We start from the raw sequence: 19,583 nt of genomic DNA, 5'->3' as shown, positions 1-19,583 counted from the left end.
GAAATATGTATAAAACCCTTATCAGCATGACGTATATAAGGTTTTGTTGGGAAACTGAAGGGATCATTCGATCCAGTGGAGGGGGCCAAAGCGTCAAATAAAATCAGTTTAGAATCACGTGACGTGACGTGTAAACAACATGGCGACTCAGTGCTGAGGTAGCAGCCCCAACAAAGTCGGTGGATAGACACACCGATAGCCTGGTTTCGTTAGCATTTCTCTCGCCTGCATCTACGCAGGGTCAGGCCAGAGATGCCGGCCTGAGAGAGCAGCAGTTATATCAAAAGATGCAACAGCAACAACGTCTTGCTCAACAACAACAGCAGAAGCAGACGGAAAGCACAAAAACCAAGAGCATGTTTCTGTCTAGGGCGCTGGAAAAAATCCTGTCGGATAAGGAGTTGAAGCGGAGCCAGCACAGCCAGCTGCGTAAAGCATGCCAAGTGGCTCTTGGTGCGTGAGTTTAATTTTTTTATTGGTGGACGTTGCATCCTTAGTGTTGTTATTTCTTCAACGTAATATTTTAGCTACCTAACGTTAGCCCTTCCGTGCTAACTAGTTAATTTTGTTTGTTAGCGAGTTAGCTATGACGTTCAATGGCCTCCTGTCAAGGTAGCAAGCTTGCTAGCTAGTTCGATTAGCCAGATTGGTGGCTAGATAGCTACCAACGCAACATAATGTTCAATGCTTCCAGTCTTTGAAAACTAGTTAATGATCGTGGAGCCTTGTCATAGATCTGACTGCATGTGAACACTAGGTTATTATATTCAGTCATATGCTATGTCTTCAGATTGCAATATCATCTATGTCATCTTTGACAGCTAGCTACCTAGCTAGTTGGCTAACGAGTTAGCTTGCTACCTAGCCATTGGACCAATCATTGTACAGTACGTAGCACTGTCACCTTCAGTCAGCTGGCAATTTACTTCAATCAGGATATTCTGACGTCTATTATTTTCCACTGAGCAGTGGAGGGATAGTTTTACACTCCCACGCATTACTCTTGTGCTGTGTTTTTTTTTGTAGAGATCAATACTGCTAAATGGTAAACATGTTGGAGACATTGCTGCTGTACATTTTTACTGGTAATGAATATACGTGTGTATTTTAATGTAGTTGAATGTTCATTTTTACTGCTAATTCAGCACGGCATAGTTGCTGTTGTCCAAAAAAAAACACGAGATTCTTGAGCAGGGTCTAACCCAGTGATGTGTGTAAACCCATCATTGGTCTAATCTAGAAGAATTTCTAGCTAGATGTTTTAAGCTATCAGAAATTCCAGTTCAGTGATGGCATACTTCCGGGAACTTTGAATCCTATTGTCCAGTCTCTCCCTCACTTATTTTGAGATGGAAATAAGAGCCAAACAAGTTTGCGCTTTGACCCGGTCCTGCACTGTACATTATTTATGATTCATGGCAGGTAGACAACCAATGGTTTCCTATTCACCACTTAGATTCCAGGCGACACATTGTCACAGACAGGTAACCCCATACTGAATTAGCTCCAGATTCATCAGGTGGGTAAATGTTGACTTTGCTCCCTTTAAGTGAATCTCTCCATATTTACATTACCCAGCCCATTCATGGACTATCATATTTGGCACACTGTACACTAAACAGTTTACTTAGGCTCTAGTCTATTCATTGCATACTTCTCGTTGGCATAGATGTTGCGTTCATCCTGGTTTGTAGTGGTGGTGGGAGAACCTGCCTGCCTATCACCGCTACACTTCATTGCCCAAGTTCTTTGTTAAAATGAGCATTGTTAATCTGATAACATGTTATAATGAGAATGCCACAATGAATCCTTATCCTCCTCTGTCAAATATTAGCCACTCTTTTTCACAAACTGAGTGGCCAATGGACTGTGGTTCTCCCTAGTTTGTGTATGCACACACATGCCATTGAGCAATTAGGCTAAATGTCCTAGGGGGGGGGGGTCCACTTCCAACAGACACTGTCTGGCACAATGGTTCATTTGCACTTTACTGCGCTGTAATGTATCCTAGGTTGTGACATTTAGACTATTGCACAAGTTGTATATCCTGATTATATTTTAAAGGGGAGATGAGATGAGCGACTGGAGGTGTCCAGTGGTGCAATAATTATAATGCTGCTTCCACAGATTATGGAATGTTTATGGCTCCCACAGATAATGGAATGTTTATGGATCCCAGATGAGCCAGATTCAGGGCATCTTTTTCTCCCCTTTCTGATTAAGCAGTGTTCAGATGTACAATACAACTTCATTGTCCATAGTAACAACGGAAATGTTGTTACTGAGAGCACACAGACACACAGTTGAGAGGAACACAGGGTCAAGCTGCAGTTGAGACTACAACTGCTGTAGGCTATTTCCTCAGTCCATAGTCTATGCTCCCTGTTCTGCTGTTAGGCATGCCTTGCCTTGAGAACAACTTTGTGTGTCAGCAGTTGCCAAGAATATCAGTATGTGGAGTCCTTGGGTATAGCAGCAGTTGGTCATCTGGATGTGTGTGATACAGCCCTTGATCACATCTGGCCTTGTATGCTATTGCTTAGGCCTAATACATAAGCAAAATTGTGACATTGAGTGGTGCAGTTAGGCCTGTTTCAACAGAGCTGTTATGAGCACAGGCCCATGTGTCACAACTTTGGACAGATCAATGTCAAGGGGATACGATTGTGTCTGGTCATTAGCTGGAGGTTTATGGGTTTTGCGGTGGTGGGAGTGTAGGCCTACTTTAATTTCAGTTCGCCTAACACCATAATATCAATTGTTTGAAGTCCGTTTGATTTGTTTTTTCTAATGTAACTGTATAAATGGGTAGGTTGATACTGTCATTTCTATGCTACTGAAATTATTTGAGTCACAGAGGAGACACTTCTGAGGGGCATAGTACAAAGCAGGATCAATGAGTTGGCTAGCTAACTTTGACAAAAACAACCAGAAAGAACTGTAGATTCTTCTGGTTCGTTAGGAAACCTAAACAGGTACGTGTTTTGGTTGTTGAGTCAATTATACCATGCCTATTTCAAGCTTATCTTTCTAAAAGTTAAAATCTATTTCAGAACATGTAGGCAAGTTAGCTGGGGGAAATTCCACCGTAACAGAGTGACGCTGGGACCCTCTTTTTTCAATGTATGCCAACCAAAAACCATTAATTGAAAAGTTTAACAAATCATGCTGAAGTCTACTTTGTTACAATTGCCACTGAACATTTTACTAAAACACATTTACTTGAGGAACAGTGCAGGTGGAAAGTTTGGTAACAGAATGACAGTAAAATCTCATTCTGTTTTTTATGTGACCACATTCTCCAAAAACTCTGTTAATTATCTACTCCGAATTAAGATTCAAATATGTCTGCAGAAAGAATGTGGTGTCAGCTACGATATGATCTATTTTAGTTATTGAACTACAGTAACAGAAGTGGATCAAAATGTGGTAACAGAATGTCATCATGGATCCTTGATCTGTACTATATAGAAATGCATTCTTATGAATGTCATTCTCTTCATGGTGATGTATCCTGAACTGCTACACAAAGGTAGAACAATGTAATATCTTCCTTTACATGTTTGGGTATTATTCTACACTCTGGCTATTATTCTAATAAGCTCTGCCCACAAACAAGATCTGTATCATTCATAGACTTCAATTTTTCACAAGTTTGCACATCACAGTACAGTCTAGAAAAGTTGAGTACAGTCCAGTAGAGTATATTACATTCTACTCTACTCGTGTGCTGTATTGTACAGAATCTACTGAACTATACTACTTTTCTTTACTGTACTGTGCTCTACTGCAGTGTGGTCGCAAACTGTGGGGTGGCATGAGAGGTTGGTGGGGTGGTGGTTCCCTTGGTGGCCTGTCTGGTGGGGTATGTGTGTGTGTGTGTGTCAGTGCTGTGCATAAATTGACTATGCAAACAATTTGGAATTTATAACACATTGTTACAAGAAGTGACGCAGTCAGTCTTTTCTCAACTCTCAGCCAAGAGAGACTGGCATGTATGGTGGCAAAATTCTGGGAACTTTCAATAAATTCCTTGTTTTCCCGAAGTCCCAGTTGGAGATTTCCCAGAATAAGCAGGAAATCCGTAATTCTCCAACCAGGATTTCTGGAAAACCAGTGAATTTATTGATAGTTCCTGGACTTTTGCAACGCTACTGGCATGCAGAGTATTAATATTAGCCCTTTGATTACAATGAAGAGCAAGATGTGCCACTCTGTTCTGGACCAGCTGCAGCTTAATTAGGTTTTTCTTTGCAGCACTTGACCATATGACTGGACAAAAATTAAGATAAACTAGAGCCTGCTGGATTTGCTTTGTGGAGTGTGGTGTCAAAAAAGCAGAGCATCTCTATATTACAGACAGACCTCTCCCCATCTTTACAACCATTCAATCTATATATTGTGACCATGACAGTTAACAAACTTAGGTAACATCAAGTAATTTAGTGTCTTCAAATTGTTCATCAGCCACATCATTCATGACCAGATTCTGCTGAGGTCCAGAACTTAAGCAATAATTTGTACCAAATACAATGCTCTTAGGTTTAGAGATGTTCAGGACCAGTTTATTACTGGCCACCCATTCCAAAACAGACTGCAACTCTTTAAGGGTTTCAGTGACTTCATTAGCTGTGGTTGGTGATGCGTATATGGCTGAATCATCAGCATACATGGACACACATGCTTTATTTAATGCCAATGGCAAGTCATTGGTAAAAATAGAAAAGAGTAGAGGGCCTAGAGAGCTGCTCTATGGTACACCACACTGGGGCTCCTGAGCGGCGCAGCGGTCTAAGGCACTGCATCTCAGTGCAAGAGGCGTCAATACAGTCCCTAATTCGAATCCAGGCTGTATCACATCCGGCCGTGATTGGGAGTCCCATAGAGCGGCGTCCAGGTTTGGCCGGGGTAGGCCATCATTGTTAAATAAAGGAAGAAAGAAATATAAATATTTATTTTCAATGACATGTATGACAGAGAAGCTTCCATTAAAGAAAACCTTCTGAGTTCTATTAGATAGCTCTGAATCCACGATATGGCCGAGGTTGAAAAGCCATAATACATACAGTGGTTCCTCCTTTAAAAGTTGTGAGTTTACGCCGCGGGACTTAGAGGTACCCAGCGTCAACGGCTTCATTGCTCCAGACCACAGCAGGGTGGAGTTAGAGCACTCATTATGCTTTTGGGTCCCAAGGTTTTTATATGACCAATCATATTGAGTGGTTCCAATGACGAATTTGACGTTATGCCACCCGTCGCTGTTGACTTTCTTAAAACTTCTCTAGGATAAGGGGCAGCATTTTCACGTTTGGATGAAAAGCATACCCAAATTCTACTGCTAGCTACTCATCCCCAGAAGATAAGATATGCATTTTGTTAGTAGATTTGAATAGAAAACACTCTGAAGTTTCTAAAACTGTTTGAATCATGTCTGTGAGTATAACAGAACTTATTTAGCAGGCGAAACCCCGAGGACAAACCATTCAGATTATTATTTTTTGAGGTCACTCTCTTTTCAATGAGGTTTCATTGGGAAACCAGATTTCTAATCGACCTGCTTGCAGTTCCTACCGCTTCCACTGGATGTCAACAGTCTTGAGAAATCGGTTGAGGTTATTCCTTTGTGTAATGAAGAAGTACGGCCATCTTGAATGAGAGTCACATTAAGTGTCCTGTTAGATAGAAGCGCGTGAGCAGAAAGCTGGCTATAGTTGGTTTTAATCCTGTATTGAACACAGATCATCCCGTCTTCAATTTGATCGATTATTAACGTTAAAAAATACCTGAAGTTGTATTACAAAAGTAGTTTTACATTTTTTGGCAAAGTTTACAGGTAACCTTTGAGATATTTTGTAGTCACTTTTGAGCAATTTGGAAGCTGTGTTTTTCTGGATCAAATGTGCCAAATAAATGGACATTTTGGATATATATCGACGGAATTAATCGAACAAAGGACCATTTGTGATGTTTATGGGACATATTGGAGTGCCAACAACAGAAGCTCGTCAAAGATAAGGCATGAATTATTTTTGTATTTCTGCATTTTGTGTCGCACCTGTAGGGTTGAAATATGCTTCTCTGTCCTTGTTTACTATTGTGCTATCCTCAGAAAATAGCATTGTTTGCTTTCGCCGAAAAGCCTATTTAAATTCTGACATGTTGCCTGGATTCACAACCAATGTAGCTTTAATTTTGTAACTTTCATATGTGATTTAATGAAAGTTAGATTTTTATAGTAATTTTCATAGTAATTCATTTGAATTTGTCGCTCTGCATTTTCTCTGGCTTTTTGCCAAGTGAGACAGTAGCGTCCCGCCTAAACTCAGATTTTTGGATATAAATATGAACTTTACCGAACAAAACATACATGTATTGTGTAACATGAAGTCCTAAGAGTGTCATCTGATGAAGATCATCAAAGGTTAGTGATTAATTTGATCTCTATTTCTGCTTTTTGTTACTCCTCTCTTTGGCTGGAAAAATGTCTGTGTTTTCTGTGGCTATCTACTGACCTAACATAATCGTTTGGTGTGCTTTCGCCGTAAATCCTTTTTGAAATCAGACATGTTGGCTGGATTCACAACAAGTGTAGCTTTAATTTGGTGTCTTTCATGTGTGAATTCATGAAAGTTAGATTTTTATAGTAATATATTTGAATTTGGCGCTCGGCATTTTGACTGGCTTTTGGCCAAGTGGGACGTTAGCGTCCCACATATCCTAGAGAAGTTTTTAAGCAAAGATGTCTGACAAAAACATTACGGTGGAAGCACATGTAAGTAATTATAACGTCATAACGAGTCAAGCAATAAATGTAAATCATGCAGCGCCTTGTGTCAAGATCGCAGATTTTAGAGAAACAACAAATGTCGGTACATATGTGTCTAATATCAGCTGAAAGCTTAACTTCTTATGGCAGCAAGGCAAAGTGTTGAGTAGCCAGTGAAATCGTGCCCATTTCAAACGGCCTCCTACTCAAATCTTGCTCGTACAATATGAATATTAGTATTCTTTTTGGATAGAAAACACTTTCTAGTTTCTAAAACAGTTGGAATTATTTATCTGAGTGAAACAGAAGTCTTTCTGCAGCACTTTTCCTGACCAGTAAGTGAAATGTCAGAAATCGATGCTCTTTTCAACTTGATGCCTATACATGGTCTTGACACTTAGGAGTCTGACACTCTATACGCCTTCCTATTGGTGTAAAGAGGATGTCAGAGAAGGAATTTTTGTGCTCATCTTGTTCTGTGGTGGGAAAAAAACTATTTCTTTGACGTGACCGTCCACTTCCGGTACTCTGAAGGAAGTGGGATTGACTTCTGTTTTGCCTTGGTAACGAACGGCTAACATCTCCAGCTCGAATTTTTTTTGATACATGTGACCATATCATCGTAATGTATGTTTTTTCAATATAGTTTAATCAGATTATTGAAACTTTATTCCGGAGTTTTGCCGTGTTCCGTCCTCTGACTGTGTTTACGTTGGAGAAATTTATGCCACTCGGCTAGTGCCAATGCTAATTGAAGAGGGAAATTTGGCATTCTGAATCGAAACAACGACTCATCTGGACAGAGGACACCTTCTTCAACATTCTGATGAAAGATCAGCAAAAGTAAGACCCATTTTATGATGTTATTTCATATATCTGTCGTGCATGTGAACTGGCCGTGGGCGCCCAATTGTGTCTGTCTATTGTAGCTACGCTAATATAGCGATACATTTTGTTTTCGCTGTAAAACATTTAATAAATCGGAAATATTGTTTGGAATCACAAGATGCCTGTCTTTCAATTGCTGCAGACTATGTATTTTTCAGAAATGTTTTATGATGAGTAATTAGCTATTTGACGTTGGTGTCTGTAAATATTATGGCTGCTTTCGGTGCAATTTCGGATTGTAGCTGAAATGTAAACTATGTTTTATACATGAAATATGCAAATTTTTCAAACAAAACATATGCTATACAATAAATATGTTATCAGACTGTCATCTGATGAGTTTGTTTCTTGGTTAGTGGCTATTTATATCTTTATTTGGTCGAATTTGTGATAGCACCTGATGGAGTAAGAAACTGATGGAGTTAGAAAAGTTGTGTCTTTTGCTAACGTGGTTAGCTAATAGATTTACATATTTTGTCTTCCCTGTAAAACATTTAAAAAATCGGACATGTTGGCTTGATTCACAAGATGTGCATCTTTCATCTGGTGTCTTGGACTTGTTAATGTGTGAAAGTTAAATATTTAAAAAAAAATTGATTTTGAATTTCGCGCCCTGCACTTTGAGCTGGATGTTGTCATAAGTGTACCGGTGTCGGGCTGCCCCCGTAAAAGGTTAAATTCTTGTTAATATAACTGCACTGCCCAATTTACAGTAGCTATTACTGTACTGCGAAAAAATGCCATGCTATTGTTTGAGAGCTCCTAACAAAAGTTTTCACCGCTATAGGTTTGATAAATTCACCTCTAAAGGTGGAATGTGTACTTGCACTCTGATTTGTCATCCAAAGGGTCCCAGAGATAACATGAAGTGTTGTTTTGTTAAAGTACTTTTCATATCGTAAACAGGTCCATATAGCATGCATGATCGATTTTGTATTTCCACTCGTTCAATTTGCAAAGAAAGGAATCTGTGAAAATCTCACCCTAAACGTTGTTTCAACGAGTCAAATCGCATTCGTATTTATTTCTCAGAGATCCTAGAACGTAAGGAGACTTCACTATTATCCTATAGAACACCATATTTGGTCAGAGAGCGACGCCTTCATGGCACGCCAATGATGCGGGCGGTGTTCACTTGAACGACTCTAACTTTGTCAAATAAGCACCAATCGGGGTCAAACAAAGCTAGCTAGATAGCCAATGAGCTTGGCTCTACGAGAGTATCCGGAAACCATGTATCGGTCCTACATTTAGCTACTAACCTTGTACGACAGCATGCCTTTTCATTTTGGACAGTTATAAGTTATGAAGTTCTGAAAACTGGTTGTTTTGCAAATGTTGAACTTATAATATGGCTATTAATACTGGAAAAGCTAAATCAAAGTCCAAGTATACAGATTTGACGATATTCTTGCAGAAAAATGTAATATGAATGCAACGGTCTCCTTCACGATTTGCACAAATGTACCTGGGTGACTTCACACTAAATGTCATGGAGAAAGCTCATACTTCAAGTTATCCGTCTGAAACTTTGCACATACACCTCTGCCATCTTGTGGACACATCGGAATTAAAACCAGATATATATAGATAGATAGATAGATATGAAACATTTCTTACGGAGCATTTCCATAAGTCCACGCAAGTTTCTTCAACTGTCTTCTGACTGTGATTAGAGCGATGTTGATGTTGTGTCGTGATGCCAGCAGATTCCAGATGGCCTTTGCCGATCGCTCATCATCTTCATTCATCAGTGAGTCGATGGAAATGCAATGTAAAAATGTGCAGCATACAATAAAGAATAGCAGTCAATTTATTTAAGCATTATTAGGCCTACTTTACAGTTTTGTCGCCTACTGTACCTGTTCATTTTCCTGGGCTTTCGAGTTTGGCATAAAACAGGCATCTGATGATAGTGTTTGCGAATAGCACTGTCTGTGACCAAAATCCCCAAGTCTACCAGTATTGAATTGTCTCCAGTAGATTTTCCGTTCCTCCTGAATGCCCTAATCTGCTCACTTAATAAATGAATAGAGATCCTGGTCATGGTGCTACAGTATGTTGTCCATCATAATCAACGTGAGGACAATCGGCGATCTGCTTTATACTTATAGCCTATTGTAACCTGAAAGTCACACCTTTCCTCACCCCGCCCAAAACTCCACCCTTAAACAGCTCGTTTTTGAATGGTAACTGTTTTAGAGAACAGATGAAAGGGACATCGTTTTCATCAAGCAAGCAAAAGCAAGTGATGTCTGCTAAATAATAAAGTTATGTTTCTCCAAAAATAAAGAATTCTAAATAACAAACTGGCTTTATTTACAAATTAGCAAGAATGTCTCAACCCATGTTCAAGAATTGCCTTTTCCTCGCTCACTCTAAGTTAAATGAAAACGAAATCTCCAAAATATTGTTACTTTTTAAACAAAGCAATATTATTATTATTATTATTATTATTAATTCATTTAGAATTATATAAATAAACTTAGATATAAAAGCTTCTTAGATATTCCATAATTCTAAATTAATAATAATCAAAATTGCTTTTTTTTTTTTTAAGGTACAATATTTTGGAGATTTTATTTCTTCATTTAACCTAGTGAGCGAGAAAGGTAATTCTTGAACATGGGATGAGACATTCTCACTAATTTGTAAACAAAGCCGCCAATAATTTTATTTCGAGGATTGGATGCCTCTTTTAGATATTAATTTAGAAACCTCCAATCCTCTAAATGTAGTTATGGGAGGAGAGTCACGTCATTGAAAAGGCTTACCATAGGCGAAATGAGTCTCACTAGTGTTGAGTAATGTGCTGTTAAAAGTGGTGTAGGTCTCATTTATTGAAAAAGCATTTAAGTTAGAAGCAATAGAATTTGAAGCAATAAGATTTTGGAAACAGTAAGATTTCGGCGTCATTTCGCTCTGCTCCGAGACAAGCATTGGGACTGGTCTTGATAAATCAATGAGATTTTTATTTTCACTGAATCTCCATTTGGGTATTGGTTAGACTAGAATTAGAAAATTAGGGTGCATAAATGTTATGCTCTTAGTGTAACCTTTTATTTAACTAGGCAAGGCTGCTTTACCACTCTTGGGTAGTGGAATGACTGGCTTCCCTCCATGCCTGAGGACAAAGACTTTCCTCTAGGCTCAGATTAAACATATGACAGATAGCAGTAGCTATAGTCAGCTACCATCCTCAGTAGCTTTCCATCTAAGTTGTCAATGCCAGGAGCATGTCATTATTGATCGATAACAATACTTTTCCACCTCTCCCATACTAACTTTACAAAAATTGCAATGCTTTTCTTATTTTTTGTACATGAGTATGATGGTTCGCTGTTCATTGTTAGCATTTTCTGCCTAAGTTTGCCCACTTTGCCAAAGAAATAATCATTAAAATAATTGCCAACATCAAATTTCTTATTCATCACAAAACCATCTGATTCGATGAAAGATGGAGTTTTTGTCTTTCTGCCCTTAATTTCATTTATAGTCATTTAAAGTTTTTCATATCATTCATCTTGGCTTCATAATACAGTTTCTTCTTCTTTTTGATGTTAGTCACATCATTTCTCAATTTACAGTAAGTAAACCAGTCAGATGTCTTAATAGCCACTCCTTTTGCCCCATCTCCTTCAACCATACCGTTTTTGAATTCCTTATCAATCCATGGAGCCTTAACAGATCTTAGTCAGTTTCTTAACAGGTGCATGTTTATCAATAATTGGAGGAGGCAATTCATCAAGTGCAGCGTCTGGATGCTCTTTATTAATCACATCAACAAATATTTTTAACATCATCCACATAAATCACAGCAAAATCTTTTGTATGATCTCTTACACACAATTTTAGGCCCATCTTTTGGAATATTGGTTTTCCTGGATATAGCCACTATGTTCTGATCACTGCATCCAATGGGTACGGATACAGCTTTTGAACAAAGTTCTACAGTATTAGTAAAAATGTGATCAATACATGTGGATGATCTTGTTCTGTGGTGTTTGGAAACACTCTGGTAGGTTGATTAATAACCTGAACCAGATTACAGGCACTGGTTATAGTAAGAAGCTTCCTTTTGAGTGGACAGCTGGATGAAAACCAGTCAATATTCAGGTCGCTTATAAGTGAGACATAAAATGGAAAAGGGCAAACATAGCAATATATATTTTTCTAATACATTCAGCAGTCCAATAATCTCTGTGTGCGCTGCGTGGTTGAAGCTACGAACCATAGGCTTGGCTCTCATCCCTTCCAAGCTTTTGTGAGGGAGGGTGGACTATTAGCCCGTCATAGTGTATGTAAGCAATGTCTCCATGCACTCTGACAGCTTTCAGGGCTGGTATAATTTCTTCCTCTTCTGGCACACAGCTCGTTGAGGAAGATATACGTTCCTCTCAAGTTCTTGCCTCTTTCCAGAAAAGCTACATTGTGCTTGAACCTCAGAAACTTGACCACTATCGGCTTGGACATGTCACCTGGGCCGGTGGTGGGTTTTACAGTCCTGTGGGCGCACTCCCCCTCAATCTTCCTATGGTCCATCTTCAGTTTCTCTGAGATCATTTCCCTTACTTTGTCCTCACTTTGACTCCGTCCAGGTCTCATGGAGATTCTGCAATTCCGTCCACAACCATGTTTTGCCTTGATTGTCCCTTGAGAGAATCTGATTTCTCTGTCATTGTTATAATGAATTCACATACAAAACTGATGTGCTCTCTAAATAACTGCTGTCTTCTTCCCGTTGTCCTGTTTAAACTCATCGAGCTGACCCTGGAGGAACTGTGAACTGTTCTTCAGGTCCTGGTCCTCTGGTCAGGTCGTCCATTCTTTTATTAGTTGACCTCACCAGTATTTGGACAAGACACTGGAAGCTATTTTCTTGTTGTAACAACTGCTTGTAGAACTATTTTTGTAAGTTTAAAAGATCCTTCACCTGTGATAGACACCACTGTCCTCAACGATACTCCCACCAGTTTTGGTCTTTCATGGTAACAACATAGGTTATGCTGTTACTCCTTGCAGTTCCAGACAGGGCAGGTCACAGGGAAGATTGAAAAAACAACAAACAGCAGGGGTCAGCCACAAGCCCGGGACAATCCGCAGTCCCAGCCACAATGGCTAACTGAGTCGCGGGCTGTGTTCAAGCTTGCTTGATAGGCAACAAGCTAGCAATTTCTGGCATGGAATAGCCTTCATTTCTCAGAACAAGAATAGACTGACGAATTTAAGAAGAAAGTTTTTTGTTTCTGGCCATTTTGAGCCTGTAATCGAACCCACAAATGCTGATGCTCCAGATACTCAACTAGTCTAAAGAAGGCCAGTTGTATTGCTTCTTTAATTAGAACAACAGTTTCAGCTGTGCTAACAATTGCAAAAGGGTTTTCTAATGATCAATTAGCCTTTTAAAATGATAAACTTGGATTAGCTAACACAACGTGCCATTGGAACACAGGAGTGATGGTTGCTGATAATGGGCTTCTGTACGCCTATGTAGATATTCCATAAAATTTCTGCCATTTCCAGCTACAATGTTAATATTGTAAATGACTAGTGTCTATACTGTATTTCTGATCAATTTGATGTTATTATAATAGACAAAACATTTTTCTTTTCTTTCAAAAACAAGGACATTTCTAGGTGACCCCCAAACTTTTGAACGGTAGTGTTATATACACATTGATTCTTGAATATAAATTATGAATGCCTCATGAGCTTAGTTGAACTGTCGTACCCCACCAGAACCCAAAATATAAGCCTGGTTTACGCCAATGTTTGTAAACATTCTAAATGTAAACAATCAAAACCTCAAAACATGCCTTAAACTATCATTTTGATATTTTGGATGGTCATCCACAGCTCTGTCTATGAATTTCAGTGGTAAAATTTCTCCAGGCCCATCCCTCAACATTTTACTAAAACTGAGGCAAGGTGTACACTTTGTTTAACTGCGGATCGTCACTTTAAGGTAAATGTTCGGACATCACTAATGTTGTTCCTTTTGTCTTCACAGATGAAATTAAAATCGAGCTTGAGAAGCAAAAGTAAGTTTCAACCCCTTTCCCTCTTTTGTATTTGGATTTCATGGGCAGGGGATTGGTTTTATGCACCTATTAAGCAGTCACCACTGTTATTAGTGCTTATTACGTTTGTAATGTCCTGAGGCCTGCATGATTTAATCTGTATTACATTAACATTTTGCAGACGTTCTTATCCAGAGCAATTTACAGTGCATTAATATTAAGGTTATAGTTCCTGTTGTCATTTACCTTTCCTTTTGGTCTGCAGAGATGGCACAGTGGTCCCGCCCCGAGCAAACTACATTGAGGCTGACAAATATGTGCTACCTTTTGAGCTTGCCTGCCAATCTAAGTCCCCACGCATTGTCAGCACCTCGTTGGACTGCTTACAGGTATGTAGTGATGGGGGAAGAAGTTACATTGGGATATTATTTTGGATGATACAATGCCTTCGGAAAGTATTCAGATCCCTTGTTAGGTTACAGCCTTATTCTAAAATTGATATAATAATTCCCCCCCCCCCCCCAATCTACACACAATTTTTTTATTTAACTAGACAAGTCAGTTCAGAACAAATTCATGTTTACAATGACGGCCAAACCCTCCCCTAACCCGGACGACGCTGGGCTAATTGTGCGGCGCCCTATGGGACTCCTGATCACGGCCGGTTGTGATACAGCCTGGGATCAAACCAGGGTCTGTTGTGACGCCTTTAGCACTGAGATGCAGTGCCTTAGACCATTGCGTCACTCGGGTCCCCAAATGTATATAGAATCATGAGAATCGAAAATACATATCGTATTGGCACCTAAGTATCGTGATGATTTTGTATCGTCCCTGGCAATTCCCAGCTCTACAGGTCCTCAAGTTTACACATTAAAGTACACACACGCACATTTGTAATTGTGAGAGGGAGCTGGGACTCAATTGTGGGTGGAAGGTAATTGTAAGTCCCTACTTGTAAGTGCCACTGGGTGGAGAAGTTCAAATGTTTTTACCCTTGTTGTGTAATTCCTCTGAGTTGTGCCTCTAAATATCAGAGATGCAAACATTCTCCGCAATCTCTTGTCTCTCCTTTCTCCCTCGTTGCAGAAGCTCATTGCGTATGGCCACATCACAGGCAACGCCCCTGACAGTAGTGCTCCAGGAAAGAGGCTCATCGACCGGCTGGTGGAGACCATCTGTAACTGTTTCCAGGGCCCACAGACAGACGAGGGGGTGCAGCTGCAAATCATTAAGGTGAGTCTGTCAGGGACTCCATTCATCTTAAACCTCTCCTTTATTTATAGCTACATATTTATACCGATGTACCATATATAGCCTAGTTGCCTCTCAGGACAAATTGCTGCCCATTATTTCCCACCTCCCATTCCCCACTGTTATACTACAGGTATATCCGGTGGCAAATCTGTCTTTTATGGCTGTACAGTAGGCGTGATGCATAACCAGAGCTCATTTAAGTTACACATAGTGGAACTCCAAAGTTGAGGGTCCAAAGTCTGTCTTGTTCATACAAGCCACCAGTATTGTCACTGTTGATAACAGGTTTTATTGGACTGACCAGTCTTCCTACCATATTTGAACATCTATAATTCACAAAGGTAGTGCAAAACATGATTTTCTTCTATTTCCCCTGACTGTTCTGACCCCCGCTGTTCTCCTCCAGGCTCTCCTGACTGCAGTGACCTCCCCTCACATTGAGATCCACGAGGGGACTGTTCTACTGACTGTGCGTACCTGTTACAACATCTACCTGGCCAGCCGCAACCTCATCAACCAGACCACCGCCAAGGCCACACTCACACAGATGCTCAATGTGATCTTCATCCGCATGGAGACACAGGCAGTCAGTATACTGTCCAGATCAGCCCAGTTCACTCTCATATTTACTTGTTCATACATGCAGTCATCTAAACAAAGTGCTCGACTCCGTCTTAGACCCTGGTCTGTGTCCTCTTAAAGCAAGCTGATTGAGTAACTCCGTCTTAGACCCTGGTCTGTGTCCTCTTAAAGCAAGCTGATTGAGTAATGGAGATGAAAAAACATCTTGATTGACTAGAAATGGAGACCAATAATTTCTCCATAAGTGTATTTGTCAGTGTGTTAACTGTCTGATTGTTTCCTGGCTGACTTGTTCATTGGCTGTTATTCACATGCTGTTTGGCGTTCTGACTAGTTTTATTGATCATGACCTGTCTGTCCATCTCCCTGCATCTATACAGGCTCTGGAGTCTCACGAACAGGAGAAGGATAGACTGTGTTTGCCCCATCAGAACCCTTCCACTTCCCCTGGGCGGATGTGCGGTTCCCCCCGGTCAGACCACACCCTAGACTTAAGCGGGACGCCCTCTCCTGCGGCCAGCACCCCAGACCTCCATACCATGCCCCTGGCCCCAGACACACCCTCCATCAATGGCCAACCAGAGGAGTGCAAGACTGAGGAGGATGTGGCTGTTACAGAGGAGAAAAGGGAAGAGACACCACCTCCAGGTATTGGCTTTGAGTATATTTATACATAGCGTTGATCATATGCTTCTATTGCATGACATTTCTGAAGCATACATCATCCTCATTCATTTGACACATGTTCTTTTCTCATCAATAGTTTTTGAGGATCCAGTTTCAGAGACCCCAACAACAGTAAAACAGCCAGTCGAGGAAGGGCATGAGGTGGGGCAGGGGGAGAAATCAGAAGTAGGAGAGGAGGAGAAACCAGAAGTCGATTCAAAGCCAACAGAGCAACCAACGAGTGAGGTGGTAGAGGAAGTGGCTCCAGCACCTGAACCAGAGCCACAGCCCCAGACCGTACCAGGTTAGTCATTGGTTGTAACCGTAGGTGGTGTGATTGGACAGAGTTTGTTAATCGGGGCTTGTCTTGGTCTATCATTTACACACCTGTATCTGACTGGACTTTTCCACCTCTCCACACAGAAGGGGATCATCTCCCTGAGCAGACAGAGGTGGCGCCCCCTAGACCCAGGACAGATACGAACCAAATGAACGGCATTATGGATGACCGTGGTTCAGTGTCCTCTACGGACATCCTGGTGAGTTAGCTCTTATCCGTGGAATGAGGATGGGTCACATCAAAGGTTTTATGGGAGAAAACAGTGATTTGTGATTATTTTTGCCCCTATGCATTATACATAGTTTTGGTAGTTTAGTTATATATTGACAATTGCGTTGTATAGTTTAAGCCTGTTCTGTTTCGTTATTTGCTCTTTGTCTTTAGGATGCGGAGTCTATGCAGGGTGGCCAGAACACTGCTCGTTTCTCCCACATTCTGCAGAAAGACGCCTTCCTAGTCTTCCGCTCCCTCTGCAAGCTCTCCATGAAGCCCCTGGCAGACGGACCCCCGGACCCAAAGTGAGAAATGATCCACTAGTCCTTCAGCCCAAGTTTAGCCTCTGTTCAAACGCACAACTCCTCCCTTGTTCTCATCACCTAATCCAACTCCAAGTTTCTCCTGGCTTTCTCTACACAATACTATATACAGTGCCTTCAGAAAGTATTAACACCCCTGGACTTTTTTCACATGTTGTTATAAAGTGGGATTCAAATTAATTTAATTGTTTTTTTTTGTCAATGATTAACACAAAATACTCTCATGTCAAAGTGGAAGAAAAATATTTATAAAAAATAAAACACTATCTTGACTAGATAAGTATGTCAACCCTACTAAAAGGTGATTTTGTCTCCCAGTGTCTGTTGGAAAGCAGACTGAACCAGGTTTTCCTCAGGATTTTGCCTGTGCTTAACTCTATTTTGTTTATTTTTATCCCCCCAAAAAACTCCATAGTCCTTGCCGATGACGAGCATACCCATAACATCATGCAGACACCCCCATGCTTGAAAATATGAAGTGTTACTCATTAAAGCGTTGTTGGATTTGCCCCAAACATAACGCTTTGTATTCATGGACAAATATGGGACATATTTATCAGTTTTACTTTAGTGCCTTGTTGCAAACATGATGCATGTTTTGAAATATTTGTATTCTGTACAGGCTCCCTTCTTTTGACTCTGTCATTTAGGTTAATATTGTGGAGTAACTACAATGTTGTTGATCCATCCTCAGTTTTCTCCTATCACAGCCATTAAATTCTGTAACTGTTTTAAAGTCATCATTGGCCTCATGGTGAAATCCCTGAGCGGTTTCCTTCCTCTCCGACAACTGAGTTAGGAAGAACGCCTGTATCTTTGTAGTGACTGGGTGTATTGATACACCATCCAAAGTGTAGTTAATAACTTCACCATGCACAAAGGGATATTCAATGTCTGCTTTTATTATTTTTACTGATCTACCAATAGGTGCCCTTCTTTGCGAGGCATTGGAAAACCTCCCTGGTCTTTGTGGTTGAATCTGTGTTTGAAATATACTGTTCAACTGAGGGACCTAACAGATCATTGTGTGTGGGGTATAGATATGTGGTAGTCATTCAAAAATCATGTTAAAGACTATTATTGCACACCGAGTGAGTCCGTGCGACGTATTAAGCACATTTTTACTCCTGATCTTATTTAGCCTTGCCATAACAAAGGGGTTGAATACTTATGACTCATTTTGTTTTTTCATTTGTAAACATTTCTGAAAACATAATTCCACTTCGACCTCATGAGGTATTGTGTGTAGGCCAGTGACAAAACATTTAACTTGAATCCATTTTAAATTCAGGCTGTAACAACAAAATGTGGACAAAGTCAAAGGGTGTGAATAGTTTCTCAGGGCACTGTAAATAGCTTCCACTTGGTATATAGACTGTTTTAAAGGTCAGTATAACCAGGTTAGCTGGATGTTTTACATTCGTGACTGGGCTTCTTCAGTTACTGTAATCTAAAACCCTAAAGCTGGGAGTCTGAATAGGCAAATGAAAGCTGAGCCTGATCACTGCATCTAAACATATTTGACAGTGACGTGCTATAATTTAAACCTAAATAACTATATTGTAGTAAGGCTATAAACTGTACAAGTATTTCATATACTAAACTGTTGAATATTCATTTACACTTCCCACAATCTCCCTTTCTTTGGCTCTTCCCCATGTCCTTGTCATCTCTCCTTTCTCCAACTCCTTTTCCCTCTTCATTGCCTTTTCCCGTCTCTCTCTTCTCCCCATCTAACTCCTTCTCTGTCCCCTTACTCTCTCCCCTTCTCCTCAGGTCTCATGAGCTGCGCTCCAAAGTGGTGTCCCTACAGCTGCTGCTGTCTGTGCTCCAGGGGGCGGGGCCTGTCTTCCGCACCCACGAGATGTTTGTCAATGCCATCAAGCAGTACCTGTGTGTGGCCCTCTCGAAAAACGGGGTGTCCTCTGTGCCCGAGGTGTTTGAGCTCTCCCTCGCCATCTTCCTCACCCTGCTCTCCCACTTTAAAGTCCACCTCAAGATGCAGATCGAGGTTCGGGATACAGGATTTATATATTTTATCTGTGATTTTGAGTCTTTATACTCAATTCAAAATAGGCAACAGAATGGAAAATAAAAATTAATGATGAAACTACCACTTTTAATTCCCTCACTCCCACCCTCACTGTCTCTACCTCTCCCAGGTGTTTTTCAGGGAGATTTTCCTGACCATCCTGGAAACATCATCCAGCTCCTTTGAACACAAGTGGATGGTCATTCAGACCCTCACACGGATATGTGCAGGTAAAAACACACACAAGCCTGATGGACACATTTAGTGTGCATTGCTGTTTATGTACACTACCATTCAAAAGTTTGTGGTCACCTAGAAATGTCTTTGTTTTTGAAAGAAAAGCACATTTTTTGTTCATTAAAATAACATCAAATTGATCAGAAGTACAGTGTAGACATTGTTAATGTTGTAAATGACTATTGTAGCTGGAAATGGCCGTTTTTTAAATTGAATATCTACATAGGCGTACGGAGGTCCATTATCAGCAACCATCACT

At 40.4% G+C, this 19,583-nt stretch overlaps 1 protein-coding gene across 2 annotated transcripts in view; it reads left to right on the top strand.

Moving 5' to 3' along the window:
- Positions 1–123: 123 nt before the first annotated feature.
- Positions 124–19,583, top strand: part of LOC129830053 (brefeldin A-inhibited guanine nucleotide-exchange protein 2-like) — a 38,854-nt gene continuing 19,394 nt past the window's right edge. For both annotated transcript variants that reach the window (XM_055892234.1, XM_055892233.1), the window contains exons 1-11: positions 124–453; positions 13,665–13,695; positions 13,940–14,063; positions 14,764–14,910; positions 15,338–15,517; positions 15,894–16,161; positions 16,277–16,483; positions 16,603–16,718; positions 16,904–17,037; positions 18,832–19,066; positions 19,218–19,317. In XM_055892234.1, coding sequence (XP_055748209.1) covers positions 288–453; positions 13,665–13,695; positions 13,940–14,063; positions 14,764–14,910; positions 15,338–15,517; positions 15,894–16,161; positions 16,277–16,483; positions 16,603–16,718; positions 16,904–17,037; positions 18,832–19,066; positions 19,218–19,317 — 1,708 coding nt within the window. In that variant the 5' untranslated portion in view covers positions 124–287. The remainder of the gene's footprint in view (positions 454–13,664; positions 13,696–13,939; positions 14,064–14,763; positions 14,911–15,337; positions 15,518–15,893; positions 16,162–16,276; positions 16,484–16,602; positions 16,719–16,903; positions 17,038–18,831; positions 19,067–19,217; positions 19,318–19,583) is intronic.

The sequence above is a fragment of the Salvelinus fontinalis genome, chromosome 31 (genome assembly GCF_029448725.1).
Source record: "Salvelinus fontinalis isolate EN_2023a chromosome 31, ASM2944872v1, whole genome shotgun sequence".
Classification (NCBI taxonomy): domain Eukaryota; kingdom Metazoa; phylum Chordata; class Actinopteri; order Salmoniformes; family Salmonidae; genus Salvelinus; species Salvelinus fontinalis.
Note: the sequence above shows the minus strand (reverse complement) of the source record. Positions and strands in the feature narration are given on the sequence as shown.